The sequence below is a fragment of the Sceloporus occidentalis genome, unplaced genomic scaffold (genome assembly GCF_023333645.1).
Source record: "Sceloporus occidentalis isolate IW3139 unplaced genomic scaffold, rSceOcc1.0.p SCAF_53, whole genome shotgun sequence".
In the NCBI taxonomy this organism is placed as follows: Eukaryota; Metazoa; Chordata; class Lepidosauria; order Squamata; family Phrynosomatidae; genus Sceloporus; species Sceloporus occidentalis.
The window spans coordinates 1,572,989-1,585,085 of NW_028317033.1; the positions used below are offsets into that span (position 1 = coordinate 1,572,989).

Consider the following 12,097-nt stretch of genomic DNA (forward strand, 5'->3'; position numbering starts at 1 on the left):
TAGATATCAGCATCAACAGGTCATTTAAAGTTAAATTGCGAGCTGCATGGGAGCATTGGATGACAGAAGGTGACCACACATTCACCAACACAGGGAGGCAACGCCGTGCGAGTTATGCCACTATGTGCCAGTGGATCGTGGATGCCTGGAAGAATGTATCAGTCTCCAGTGTCATCCGAGCTTTCAGGAAGGCTGGAATCACCACTGAAGAGCCTAGCAGCAGCAACGAGACCGACTCGGATAATGAAGAGGAGGACCCCATGCTTGATGCCGAAATCGCCCAACTGTTCAACTCCGACACTGAAGATGACGGATTTGATGGATTTCTGGTGGAGGAATGAACTGAAAAAGTACGGTAAACGTTTTGATTTGCAATTACAGCTGAACCAGTTGCAAGTTATTGTTAAAAAGTGTAATAAATTTTGACTTGCAGTCTGAGCAATGGTTTATTTAACGGTAATGTGCTGCGCCTTATAATCCAGTGCGCCTTATATATGAAACAAGATTGCTTATAAGGCCCTCATAGAAAGTGCGCCTTATAATCCGGTGCGCCTTATAATCCGGAAAATACGGTAGTTTAGAAAGGGGCCTTCCGACCTGGATCTATACAATTTAGAAACAGTACGAGGAGACAGTAAGAAGGGGCCAGTGCTCCCTAGTTGATTTCCATTTTCTAGCTATATGAGTCAATGTGCCTAATATTAAGTGGATAACGACTCGTGTTTCCCCAAGACATTTTGGGCCAATTTATCAAAAGGAAAAGACATGGTTGGATGGGTTTGGTGTGGAAGAACCTGACCGGCCACACAGAGCCCTGACCTCAACCCCATCAAACACCTTTGGGATGAACTGGAACGGATATCAACATCAGTGGCTGACCTCACAAATGTTCTACTGAATGAATGGACAAAAAAGCCCCACAGAAACTCTCCAAACTGTTGTGGAAAGGCTTCCCAGAAGAGTGGAAGCCTCTATATCTGCAATGGGGGACCAACAACATATTAATGTCTATGTATTTAGAATGCAATGTCATAAAATTCCCTGTTGGTGTAATGATCAGGTGTCCCACTACTTTGTCCATAGTGTATATCTATATACGCATGCGTGCGCCCCTACTTCTAAATCTATCTAAAGAAATACGGGAAAAGTTGAGCTGATACGACCAAGCCAGAAACATCACCGGGAGTGTTATGTGAATTTGGACAATAAAGCTAGTTGGGGAAAAAAACCACAAAACAGACCACGAGGGGGCGTGTGCAGTTCGAGAGGGAGACGGTGGCCGAAAGGAGGCAGACCTGGTTGTAAAGCGAGACAGTGTAAATTTTCAACGGCGCCTGCGTTGGTTTTACAGACGGTGTGTGGGCACGGAGCGCGCATCTGCTTGGGCTCGTGGATTACCCGCTGGCGACCGAGTGAGCTGCCCCAAAAGAAGGAGGGAAGTGCGCGGGGATGGTCCGGGACACCTTTTATCAGCACGGCCTGTGAGAGACATGCTGCCCGGGGCCCCGGACCCCCCGGGGTGGTGGATATGGGGGAGGCAGCCGGGCCCCGGGCTGTGGTGTCCGTCCCTCCTTTTCTTCCTAGTAGCCCTCTCGCCTGCGGCTGGAAGTTATTCCGGGCCTGGGACCGCCAATGAGCCCGGACTGAATGTTTACATGAGCGAGGAGGAGGTGCGGCGGCTAATCGGTGAGTGGCGCCCCGGCACTGGGCACAGACTGGGAGGCATACACCCACCATTACTGGGGGATGGGGGCTCCGTTCACTTACAGGGAGGCCCTCGATAGTCCCTCTGACCCTCTTTATTATCTCCTCCGCGCTAACCCTTTCAGTGCCGACACATCTGCTGTGTTCGGGGTGTTTGTTTTGGGGCCGGGTTTAGCCGGGTGCACGTCCCACTAGGTGACCCCAAAAAAACAGCTTTTTTCGCACAGACCTTAAAGAAGTATCCGGATTAAATCTAACATAACATTCACTGGTATTTAAGGGATTCCCCCAAAGACTATTGATGGAAAACAAAAATGAACAAAAACTACTCATGTGTGCATATAGACAATGGGCCCTTTACATTTTAAGTGGGCTTTTTGTGTTAATTGTTGGGGGGGTATACAGCATCTATTATTATTGCACCTGCAACCCCCCCCCCCCCCCGAGTGCAGATTGATTTTTGAAGATAGTCTGCATTTAATCCGTATAATTATTTGTTTGTCCGCTATGCACTGCGGGGTCTATGGGACTCCGCAAAATCTCATCAATTATTCCTATTTAGTCACTTCATTTTCAGCAAAACTGCCCCGTTTACCCGCATGGACGCCGAGTGTATATAAGCCGTTCAAAGTGCCTCGTTGGATCGATCGCTGTTCGGTATTCGGATATTGCATCCTTTTTTTTTTGGCAATCAGGGAGTTTAAGTAGTTTTTGGTGTAGGTTGTGAAATACTTTTCTTTGACGCGGTGGAAAGCTTGGGAGGAGAGGGCAGTTCCTGTGTGTTTCTAACACAGAGCGAAAGAATAGATGTTTACTATTGTAAGGCTGTTATAGTTTTGTAAATATGGGGAATTAAAAGACTTTCTACTCGTTGCTCATCGCTTACGGTGTCCGTTGGGTCCAATGAAGCAAATATCAGAATCGTATTTATCTTCTTTTTTTTTTTTTTTATTGGCGATGCACAGAGCGCCAGTTTCTAAACTCGAATATAGTTTTTATATTAAATCTCCATTCACTCCTATATGTGTCACTGATGTGCTTTACAATGGTACCTGCTAATGTGGCTGTCTGTTGTGTACGTTGTCACAGATGATGGGTTTTTACAGACATTCACAACATCACATGCACTTTGATAATGACAAACCAAAAGTCATTGAACATTTATTCACCAATTTACCCCCCCTCCAAGTGTGATGGAGGCGTTCGGCAATTTGAGTGCTCAGGGAACTAGAATTGAATTTAGCCTAGTGGGGGTCATTACGGGGGATCCTACACTTTGTGTGAACTTGTCAGCTTGTAAGGATAACCGGTGTTTTGCTTGGGAAATGAAAATATAGAAGAGCCCAAGGAATGGGAGAGCTTCTAAGAAGCTTGCGCTAAATATCTCAAAATGTAGACATTTGCATTAACGTTTGAGTTGTTGTGACAACCTGGATACCTTCTATATGAAGACATCACTGAGAAAGTAGAATCAAAATGATGCTGACCTGGATGTTGAGCAATACATAATCGTTTGGATTATCGTATTACCGTGACTGCTCCTTCTTAGTATTACCGTGACTGCTCCTTCTTAGTATTACCGTGACTGCTCCTTCTTAGCATTGGCCTGACTGCTCCTTCTTAGTATTACCGTGACTGCTCCTTCTTAGTATTACCGTGACTGCTCCTTCTTAGTATTACCGTGACTGCTTCTTCTTAGCATTGGCCTGACTGCTTCTTCTTAGCATTGGCCTGACTGCTTCTTCTTAGCATTGGCCTGACTGCTTCTTCTTAGCATTGGCCTGACTGCTTCTTCTTAGCATTGGCCTGACTGCTTCTTCTTAGCATTGGCCTGACTGCTTGTTAGTCGGACTTATTCTATTTCTGGACCTTTTTGCGGAGGTGTATTTCTGTTCCAAGGGTTTATTCGCTGTGGTTTGGGTTTTTCTGGTTTGCGGAGCGTTCAGGTCCTATTTTTTTATTTTTTTTTAAACTGGAGATTTTCAATCTGCAATGAGTGAAGAAATGGGGACGGGTCCAGTGTTTAATTTTAAGCAAGGCTCTGAGGAGCCCGAGGACCGATAGTTATATAAACAATTTTTCCCTGACTTGCTTTCCTAATTGTTTTTTTGTTGCCATAAGACGTTCATTGCTTGTTTGAACGAGCCATATGGTTGCTTTTAGTATTGTTAAACATAAGCGCATTGAAATGGAGCGCATCAGTGATGGGTCCTCCTTGTTCATACAAGCCTTCGATTTCAGGGTTTTTATTTTGCGGGGTAGTCTGTTAGCTCATCTGAGTGCAAGGTTATGCATTTGTTTTGGACTCTTATCTCATACTGGTTCTGTGACTTCATCCTCCATCCGTACACAACAGGTCTATGTAAATCAATAGATGCTGTCTCACCTGAATACATTCATTATAGAATCTGACAGCAGATATGAACCATTCGGACCATCTAGTCTGCTCGCTTTGTCCCTGCTGTAAAGACTCAGACTTTAATCAGTCCTTGGTGTTGTCTTACATTCAGGAGTCATATGCCTATGCCATGCGTGTTTAAATTCTCTTGCTCTAACAGCTAGAACGCTGTTCCGTTTCTTGAAGAACACAAGTAAGCTGACCCAAAGAATATACGTTACTTTGGAATTCTTGCACATAGCGTCCAAACTATCCTGGAGTTTCTCACGTGTAATAAATTTCTCTAGTGATGTCATCAAAGTGCATTACTAAGTGGTTTCCAATAGAAAGACTGCAAAAATGGCTACAATGGCTTATCCTAAGCCGCACTCCACGTGACGATATGTGTTGCTTAAAGACAATCTTAAATAAATCAGTAGACTGTCTCCTTCTGTCTTGGGCAAAAAGAATAATCGCAGAATAAAAGATTCATGTCGGCATGTTCACATTTTGTAGCGGTGGTGAGGGAGTATATGCCTATAATAGAGTTTTTGTAGCTAAACCCAAGGGCCTGAATGCCTGACAAAATCTCAAATTGTAGAAACGTGGAGCTGGAAGAGGACCATTTTGTGCTCTGGAATAAACGTATGTTCCTGGCACGCGGCTCGCTCAGAGAAGACGGGATCCTTGGTAGAGGTAATATTGGGAATAATGGAGTGTGCAGATTCTCAGCGGAACGACACGTTATGCTGGATTTAGTAGGTAGCAAGTGGGGAGGATATTTATCTGAATAAATCGATGGGGGGGGGCGATATAAGATGTTTTTTTGAGTAGAGCTATAGGTACATAATGGTAGGGGTTTTGGGGGTAATATATGTATACGTTGCAGGTAGTGTATAGAAAGGTGGAGAGGAAACTGTCTCGTTTCCCATAACAAAGGCCTGAATCTTTGCGATTGTACAGTTCGTTAAAATGGACCAGCATCACCTTATGGAGTGCAGGTTTTCTATTGCCGAGGTACATACTGTCTACAAGGGGCTCCATTCTTCTCCTTTGTTTCCCAGGATTTATGAGCGGCTGTGCTAACCTTTAATGGGCCAGGCTTCTGAGCAGTCCTGTTTACACAGCAGGTTTGAAGTAGTTACAGCTATGCTTACCGGCTCATCTGCTCTGACATAATTGACTTGTAAGATTTATGAGGCTTGCTTTGTAAACAAGAAGAAGCCTTGCTTTTGGGTGCCTGTAGGCAAAGGAAGAATAGTTGCTTTAGGTGAAGTAACACATGTAGCTTTCTCTTCCTGGTGCGCTGTTCCCGAGGCGACTCTTATTTCGCAGATTGCCTCGATCTCCGATCCGGTGATGTCATCAGAATGAAAATGAGTAATGCAGCACTTTAATTAGCTGCTTGAGAAGGTATATATTTTAATCAAACTTCCAATTCCTTCAACACTGTTCACATCACACAGGGGAAGTAATGGGTTTTCTCCCTGGAGCATCACCTATTTTGCTGGGGGGGGGGGGAGAGGCCCATTTATCAAGTTACGCGGGTTGTAACAAAGTCATGGCTCTGAAGCCTCTGGTTTATTGTCTGAAACGATGTTTAGACTGATTTTAAACTTTGTCTGGTTAACTTTTATTTTGATGCCAAGTTGCTGTCCAATTGGCCAGTCTTCCAGTATATCTGTAGAAACAATTAAGACTTCTGGTCAAGGCTGTCATATTTAAACTCGTAGACACGTGATGTAAGCATACAGTAGTTGAGACAGAAGCAGTTGCCCTTTACTGGCAACATCGCATCAAAAATAAACCTCTATCCTCTTTCAGCATTTTGCTGCAAGCATGTAAATACACACATTTTTGTTTACTTTCTTACATCCTTGTAACTTATTTCTAAGTATCAATGGGTAACTAGATGATGTTGAGCACATCTTTGACCAAGCATTATCTTCCCTTTTATTTGTAGTACTTTAGAACTGGAAACCGTCATCCCCTTGACTTGTGGTGTTTAGATTTTGTTGAGGGTTCCACATTATTCAAAGTGTGGTAGACTTATCCTATGAAGTAAACCTTTACTAATTTGACAATAGGTGCTCAGTCCTTTCTCTGCCCCTGGTTTATTCCCTCAGTCAGAGAGTCATTGAGGAAGTCTTCAGACCGGTACAAACATGATTTCCTAAAATGTGCCTTGGAACACCCTAAATTCTATTGTCTGTGTTCGGTTGTGAGCTTGGCTCGGGGAGTTTAAACACATCTGAAACTCCCCTGAGAAATCTGGTTAACCACAAGGCTTAGACTATACTTTGTTTCTGCTGGAGGAGCCTACATCGCATTGCTTAGTGTTGACTAATAACTGCTGTATGCAAGATGCAAAAGCGTTGGCCATGATTTTGCACACTTCTAAAACCTGAAAGCTGGGGCCATAAATAGGACAGACTCTTAACTGGATCTCCTGCCTTTTGGCTTTAAGGTTAACACTTTGCACATTGTTCTGGTACATAACTAGTCAACCTGTAGGGCCAGAGTCTTGCTTATTAGCCTTACCCTTTACTGGTTGGTTATACTGTTTGAGTGACAAAATTAAGTGTTCTGTGCAGTAAGGAAAATACACAATTCTTTCATCTATGCATCTGTTGTGTTTATTTGTGTAGAAACATAGAATTGGACACCAGAAAAGAACCATTGGGTCCATCCAGTCTGCTCATTTTTCCTCTTGTAAAGACTCTGACCTAATCAGTGGCTGGTCTTGTCTTGGATTCAGGAGTCATATGCCTGTCTCATGCATGATTACATGCCATTAGTATGTTAGCATCTCCACCATTTAAAAGAAGGAACAGTGTTGGCTTATTCACTGCTGGTGTTCAGTAGGCATTGTGATCGTCTCCGGTAGTCTTGAGGTCTGTCAGTCTGAGTGATTCATACATATCTACTGCAGACTGCATTTTTTAAGTCTGAAATTTTAGTAACTGGCAGCTTGACAAATGCTGGCTATAAACTGAGCGTTCTCCCCCCTGAATATAAGAGAATTGTGACATATTGAGGCTTTCTTTTGAAAATGTTATAAGTCTGCGTTTGAGCGCTATGAGGGTAGTTGCTGCTTTCTGGGAGATTTAGGTTTCAACTCCTTGACTTCAAGGGCTTGGCTGGACTGTATAATGGACAGTTGCATTTCAAAGTCTTCTGTCATTATAGTATACACTATGCAGGGCCTGCTCAGCCCGTCTTGCTAGAGAAACTCTCTGGTGGAATAGTGGAGCGAGGGAGTGCAAACAACTCCAGCTTTAGCAAACCCCAAAGACGGAACTTTGGCTCCCTACCTGTCTGGGTTTACCTAACATTGCCGTGCATACAACAAGAGGTTAACCTGTTAAAAATGCTACCCACTTAATAAAACTAACAAAGGAAATGTAAATGTATTAATGGAGGAAATTAGCTGCAATGAATACAGGAAGATGAGAACTTGCTGCACCTGAAACCAGGGCTATGTTGAATTCGATTGTTGAAGAGGGGAAATTGGTTGCTATTCGGTTTCAGATGTGGCTGCCATTAACCGGTGCCAGATTGGTGAGCCGCACAATGAGGATACTGTGTCTGTAATTATATGCGCTATTAATCTGAACCATATTCCAAATCTGTTAATTCCTGAAAAATTATATTTGTTTCATACCGAAGTATTTATACTGAATCACTGCATAGCCATTTATAGCTTCCCGATCTGTGAAACCATTTGCCGAGTTCTGCTCTAAAACGGTGAAATCTGAGAGGCTAATACGGCCTTTTTTTCCCCCTCTTCCTAACTCGCAGTTCCTCGCACTCGTTCACATAACACATGCTTCAATGGGGGCTGGGAGAATTCCTGCCACTCTGTGTGTCATATGAGACATATTGTTTAAAAATAGGAGCACTCAGAATATTGAACGAAGATGGATTCGCCCAGAGCCAAAGTACTACGGTTTCTGAGCCTGCAAAATACACTACATGCTCATTTTCAATTCTGAGATGGGAGAATTGTAGAGCTGTTTCTGCGCCTACCCCTAATAAATATACATAAACACCACATTGGAAAAAAAATCGTACCCACTCTTAAAGGTGTTTGTCCAATTAATTAAAAAAAACCAAGAGCCCCCCTGTCCTTGAATATCAGTGTGTTCTGGCACAAGTAGACCTGATCGGGTTTATATATTAATATCATGTCTTCTCTTTAAGAGCTTTTCAAGATGTGTTTCTAGTTTTGTTCATACTTGGTTCTTGTGACGGGATGAAAAAAAAAAAACTCTGCCTGTCAGCCGTAAACCATATTATCCTAACCAGAAGTTGCTGTATTGGGGACCTTCTTTTAGCCTTTCCATAAAGATAAATAGAGATGATAGACTGAGTATGTACGGTAATGCTGTCCAGTTATTCCAGTGGCTTTTTGCAGTAAAGTAAACTATAAATGTGCATAAGAAGCATTTAGTAATTTAGAAATATACATACAATGGTTTGCCTTTTTTTTTTTTTTTTTTTTTTTTTTATCTTACATCTGAAAAGGAATTACTGCTTTAGCTGCGTACTGCGGGTTTAGCTATGTATGCTGCGTAAGTTTTGGCGGTATGTGAATAAGTTAAAAATAATATGGTGTGCCTTGCTGGCTTTGGTTGCTGGTGACACCGCAAACAAAGGGTCAGCATTCAGTAACTTGATTGTTTATCCATTTGTCTATTACTAGTATTATATTTAAACATAAAAAAAAACTAATCTTACAGTTTTAGTTCTTGCATAGTTTTTTTCGGACAGCTCCATGTTGGCCTTTAGCTCTGTTATCTTTGCCCACTCTACTAGACATACTGCCTTGTGGTAAACGATAGAACGACTCGGTCCTAATCACACATCTTGACACGATGGCTAATAAAAGTCTGCAGAGGAAACAATTGAGCTGGACTTCGTTAGCATTGACGTAAAGAATCTGCTTAGAAAGGACGAGCAAAGAAAGTCATCCATAATATCAAATGACCAACAACTGCAGCTAAAGAAAGTTCGCTGAAATTAAATAACATTACACTTGATTATATATAAAATATATATATATATATATATATATATATATATACACACACACAAGATTGACTTCATGGAAGCTTCTGTAGCCATCTTTTCCTGCGATTTGTGTGATTAGGATGGCCCTTGCACTTTGAAGTTTGGGTCTCCTGAAAGCGGCTCAGTCGCGTCTGAGTGAAGGAAGAAACGTGAGCGCGTTCTGCACTCTATGTAATCGCAATTGCAAAGCACTTCTTGGAACAACATTCTTATCTTTTAGTGTTGGTTATTTTATCTTGGTAGGTGATAACCAAGTATCTTCATGGGATTTTTCACAGACATCATTATCAGGCAAATAATCTAAGTTCAAGGTTTTATTTTTTTGTTTTTTTTTTTCGTGTTTTTTAAAATACATTTCTGTTAATTTCTCTAATTCTCATAACCCTGGTGCTGCTATAGGATCATTGTTACAATGAGGTGAAAAGTCATCTGTTTTTAGCGATCCGTCTGCATCATTGACTTTCTACATAATTGGTGAAAGCTTCTCCGTTCCATTTGGCACATTATCACGCGGAGCAGATTGATGTGTCCTCCTGTTGCACTCTGGAATTTAAGAATGTGCCCTTAAGTACATATGGGATACTAGGACCTTGGTGTAAGTCGTTAATGTTCAGTCTAGTCCTCAATAGGTCCAAGACCTGAGCATGACCCTGTCTGAACAGAGGGGCTCAGTGTTACCTCCTGACCTTTCTGCTTGTTTATGGGTTTCTGGACAATATATTTAAAAAAATAAAATCCCATATATCACATGTAGGGTTCTCAAAACTATTTCTCAAGTTCCTAATTTGCTGCATTTTACTGCGCATTCCGAATTCCCTTGATTTTTGCAACAATGATCTATTGTGTTTCCCAAATAAAATGTTCTAATTCAGACCTAAAAACCCATAAGCAAATGTACAGATTACATTAATACATTAGTAAAACGTTTTCACCCCTTCCTGGGTTTTATTTGCATATTTGTCACAATTAAATGTTTCAGATCATCAGTCGATAATTTTAAATGCTATCCAATCCTACCTAGCCTTATGTGAAAAAATAATTGCCCCCTTAGATACCAAATAGACCAAATGTAATTGACAATTGGGTTCAGTTTCTTTGGACACGCGAAGACATGATCACTGCCAGCCTGGTTTAATCTAAACATCAATGAAATAGAACCGGTCTTGCAAAGTGAAGTCTGCTAAAAACAAGCAGCAGATGATGCCTCGCTCTGAAGAACTCCAAGAACAGGCGAGAAGCAATCATCGACCTCTATCAGCCTGAAAAGGGTAACAAAAGGTCTGGCCTACCAAAATGCCTCTAAAACACTTAAATACACAAGCGTAGAAGAAATCGGGAAGGGGCACATACTTTTGTGCAGCAATGTATGCTGGAAATCCACTTGGTGTGACATACCATGGGGCATCCGGGAAATGGGCAATTATTTCTCCCCATTTAAGAAATGTTTGCTTTTTTGTTAGCAATGTGATTAGTCACACGTGTAAAAATGTCAAAGTCCACTTGGTTTTATGCAGAGATGTTCTCTAATTGGCCAAGCTCGTGTGAGAGCGAAGATGGTCGTGAAGATGAGACTGCCCAGCTCTTGTATCATCTGTTTGAGCTGTTAGACAGTGATGGGTTCAACTTCAAGTTTCCACGCCGTGGGCCAGCGTGACAAATTTGGTTATGGTGGCTGAGCTGCAAAGATTAACGGGACTGCTTGAATGCGCCGATCTGCGGTAGCGCATGTCCGGGAGGTGGCCTAATGAGACCCCTCTGGAACTGGTCTGCAAACCAGCACATGTATGGCACGTGCAAGCCGAGGGGCTAGGGGCAGGGGAAAAAACATTTTATGACCATGACTGACCTACAGCGTATGAAGCACTACATGTAATCCAAGCTCAATCATTTTTCAGTGGGAAGTTGGAAAAGGTGATCGTATGGTGTGTTTCCCACTCTGAACAGCGTATATTAAGCAGTATATGGCAACGTACACCTTCCAAAAGCACTTTCCCTTTCAATTTATAGTAAAACAAGATTAAATGTAGTAGTTTGTGTCCTTCAGACACTAAGATGTACACTTTGCCCCCCCACTCCCAGAATGCTGTCTGCTCACAGTTTACGAGCGGAGATAAATTCTGAAGCATTACAAATACATAAAAAAAAATATTGCAGATCACATGTGTTGTTTCAGACTGCAATGACAGGTTTGTCATCCCAAAAGGCTTTTATATGACATTTGTTTATATCTGCATTGCAAAAATAACATGGTTATACCAAGCAAACTATTTGGCTTGAGGTTTTTTTTTCTAAACATTAGGAACCGTTTCATTTGGGCATCTGACTGATAAACACCATGCGCTATCTGATTCAGCCAGGTCTATAGGAATGAAGACTGTGTGATATGGGAGGAGAGCTGTAACTGGTCAGTAACTGTAACTTTGGCTTCAATAATGACTTTACATATCAGAAGATAAGTCTCCCAAATACAGTTCTGGATGTATTTATCTATGGATCTTGAGGGAGAGAGAACCTTCACTAGCACCACCGGTTTTACCGGCCGGCCCTTGTTTTGCCGATGAGTGGTTGATAATGATGAGACCTTGGTGGTGGAAACTTGAGACTGTTAAAGAGGAACTACTCATAACTACTCTCAGATAGTTTTCAAAGGTATTGTCCTGTTATCTACTCTTCTAGTTGTTCCAAATTTTTCAGGCAGCTGCATATTAGCTCTTTGCATCTCTAGCCCAATCTAATAAACACTCTGACTCTGTTTCACCACCTTGTGATAAACAATAGAATGGCTGAGTTGCAAACCCGCAGCCTGACACTTTAGTAAAAGTCTATTGATGAAGAGATTTCATTGTACAAGCGGGGCTTCGTTAGCATTGCCATAAAGAGTTGGCTCAGTGTGGCATTTAATCATGGAAAGTCATCAAAAGTATCGCATGACTGTCAATCATG

At 42.0% G+C, this 12,097-nt stretch overlaps 1 protein-coding gene across 1 annotated transcript in view; it reads left to right on the forward strand.

Annotated features, from left to right (window-relative positions):
* Window positions 1-1,490: 1,490 nt before the first annotated feature.
* Window positions 1,491-12,097, forward strand: part of LOC149288170 (inactive tyrosine-protein kinase RYK-like) — a 57,607-nt gene continuing 47,000 nt past the window's right edge. Inside the window, exon 1 of the mRNA XM_089491953.1 lies at window positions 1,491-1,686. Coding sequence (XP_089348079.1) covers window positions 1,491-1,686 — 196 coding nt within the window. The remainder of the gene's footprint in view (window positions 1,687-12,097) is intronic.